The sequence below is a fragment of the Triticum dicoccoides genome, chromosome 3A (genome assembly GCF_002162155.2).
Source record: "Triticum dicoccoides isolate Atlit2015 ecotype Zavitan chromosome 3A, WEW_v2.0, whole genome shotgun sequence".
In the NCBI taxonomy this organism is placed as follows: domain Eukaryota; kingdom Viridiplantae; phylum Streptophyta; class Magnoliopsida; order Poales; family Poaceae; genus Triticum; species Triticum dicoccoides.
The window spans coordinates 162,220,312-162,222,757 of record NC_041384.1 but is presented as its reverse complement, the minus strand read 5'-3'; the positions used below and the strand labels follow the sequence as shown (position 1 = coordinate 162,222,757).

The following is a 2,446-nucleotide window of genomic DNA, read 5'->3' as shown; positions in this document are numbered from 1 at the left end:
GGAACACCAGCCTTGTGTGCACCGGGGGCTGGCCTTGACGCCGCGGGCGGGGAGGCGGTCTGTCAAGCTCGGACAACGAAACCCGAGGGAGGTGCTTGCGGTGACAGAACCGAGCAGTGTGGCGCTCACGCAGGCAGTGGAGGCAGCGCGTTGGGTTGCGGCAGACAGCGACCTTGTGGTTGGGGTCTAGGCATCTGAAACAGCGGCCGAAGAGGTCAACCTTATAGCCGCCGCCGCCGCCATTAATGCCGGGAGCAGCACGTTGGTGCACCATGAATGCTTCTTCCTGAGGTGGAAGTGCATGCCCATGCCGTCCGCCCCTCCTACAGACAACTTGCCAGCCCTCCGCATCTGACCCAGCATGGGGTGCAGCAGCATGGCGAGGGCCATCAAGACGCGGTTCCAAGGAGGGAGGCGGTCGGATGGCAGCCTGCTCCGGGGCAACCACCAGAGAGAGGAGCCTTGGCCGCGCGGGAGGGGTCAGACTAACCACATCAGCAAAGGAAGCACGCGCCAGCATCCTAGGCGAGGACTGCGGGGTGCCGTCAATGTCGCAGACCAGCTCCCTGCAATGTAGTGTTGCTGATGGTAGTCTTGCATACTTTGCTTATAGTTGGATATAAACTGGCATATGAATGCATGTCTGTGATGATCGACGATGTTTTGGAGTTTGTTATATCAAACCAATTACTTGTTGGAAAAACATTTTATAGAACTTGTTATTTCCCTGAATGTTCTAATGAATGGTTCTATTTATGCAGGCAAGTCCATCGACCCTCTTTGGCAAGGTAGCTTCGGATGACCAATGTTAAATTTTGAAATGTTCTGTTTGTGCCTCCTGATTGGTTTTTTTATTTTTATACTTTAAATGGCATCTGATAGTATCTGAGAAATATCTATTACAATTTATTTTTCACTTGCAGTACTGATTACAGCCCTCAAATGGGTATCTGAGTTGTGACTCTTGACTATAAAATACTTATGTCATTCTTACTACATGCGAAAGAAGATGCACGATGCAGCTACTTCAGTGGTTGTACTTCCATTATCTGAAAAAAAATGCAGCCTCTTAGAAATATAGGAGTCTGTATCACTGGTTTCAGGAAGCAATTAGTTTAGTGCTCTGTGTAAACAAGGGCTGGATGTCAGGGATATACTACATGTATTGTTTCATGCTTGAGGAAATTACAACTATTAGCTTAATGTTATGTAGATTTTACACTGTACCATTCCTTTATGGCTTCTTGCTTTCACTAAATTTAACATGACATTTAGCTGGCTTTCATTAGGAATGAGAGCAGGCATTAATGAAATGGCATTAACCTGTCGTTGAACTGGTAGAGGTTTCAGACCAATTTTAATGAAACCTTGATGTTAGTGCTCCCAGCAAAGAAATACTTTACAATTGGCAGGGATAGCACCATTAAGAAAGCTGATAACCAGCTACTAGTAAATTTTTGGAATGTGTCTTTTATCCTTGATGATGGGCAATCCATGTGATGGAGGAACCACATAGGCATTGTTGCTGTGGCCCCCAACGAGATGAGTGATCTTGGCTGCATTAGATGGGATCCCATCCTGTACAGGCTTGTTCTTCTTCTAAATTAAAATGCCGTAGTTGCTAGTGCCTGTTGGTCGAGTTTCTCCCCCTCTGTATCTGTCCAAAATTCTAAAAGTATGTACATATGTGGTGATAACATTCATACTTAGGTCATAATCTTCTGAATTCAGGTGCTAGTGCTGCTCCACACTCCACTGTAAACGTCCTTGCAAGTAACATTCTTTTGAATCCCTGTTCAAGTGGGTCTGGTAATGTGTTGTCACTGCAAAAACATGAACCTGAATGTTCAAGTAACATCTCATCGGCGATAAAGGCAGTAGATGGATCTGAGAACGAGGATCACAAGTTATTTAACCAATTTGACGTTGTTCAAGATTACTCTGACCACCACTATGCAAAGACCTCAACAGGGAAGGTATGCTATGTCCTTTTTTGAACTCTATATCTATTGGGTTCAACTGTGAATTAATTTCCTGCCACCAATATGTGAACAGACGAGCAAAGATTGGACGAAAACAATCCAAAATGAATGGAAGCTTCTACAGAGAGATCTACCTGGTCGGTACATATATTTCTTTATGATTGGAGTATATAATTTTTATCATCCAACTATCATGACATTGACGACGAATACTGAAAGCATCCAATGGTCCTTTATTATTGTCATCAAACTGTTGTTTGTGCTAATTATATCTAATTTATTTGACCTGCTAAATATAGTATGCTAAATATTTGTTGACTTCAACGTAGTATCACATTCACAACACCGTATCTGAACTTCATTAGGATATGCTCATTGATTCTTCTAACTTGATTGAGTTGTGTGTGCTTTAACTAATGTCCCCCCAGTGGAAGAATTCCTTGATACCATTTTTGTATGAACTA

General features: G+C 43.5%; 1 protein-coding gene across 3 annotated transcripts in view; it reads left to right on the top strand.

Moving 5' to 3' along the window:
* Positions 1-2,446, top strand: part of LOC119267705 (putative ubiquitin-conjugating enzyme E2 38) — a 12,512-nt gene that overhangs the window by 7,384 nt on the left and 2,682 nt on the right. For all 3 annotated transcript variants that reach the window (XM_037549135.1, XM_037549134.1, XM_037549133.1), the window contains exons 3-5: positions 762-788; positions 1,732-1,976; positions 2,056-2,119. In XM_037549135.1, coding sequence (XP_037405032.1) covers positions 762-788; positions 1,732-1,976; positions 2,056-2,119 — 336 coding nt within the window. The remainder of the gene's footprint in view (positions 1-761; positions 789-1,731; positions 1,977-2,055; positions 2,120-2,446) is intronic.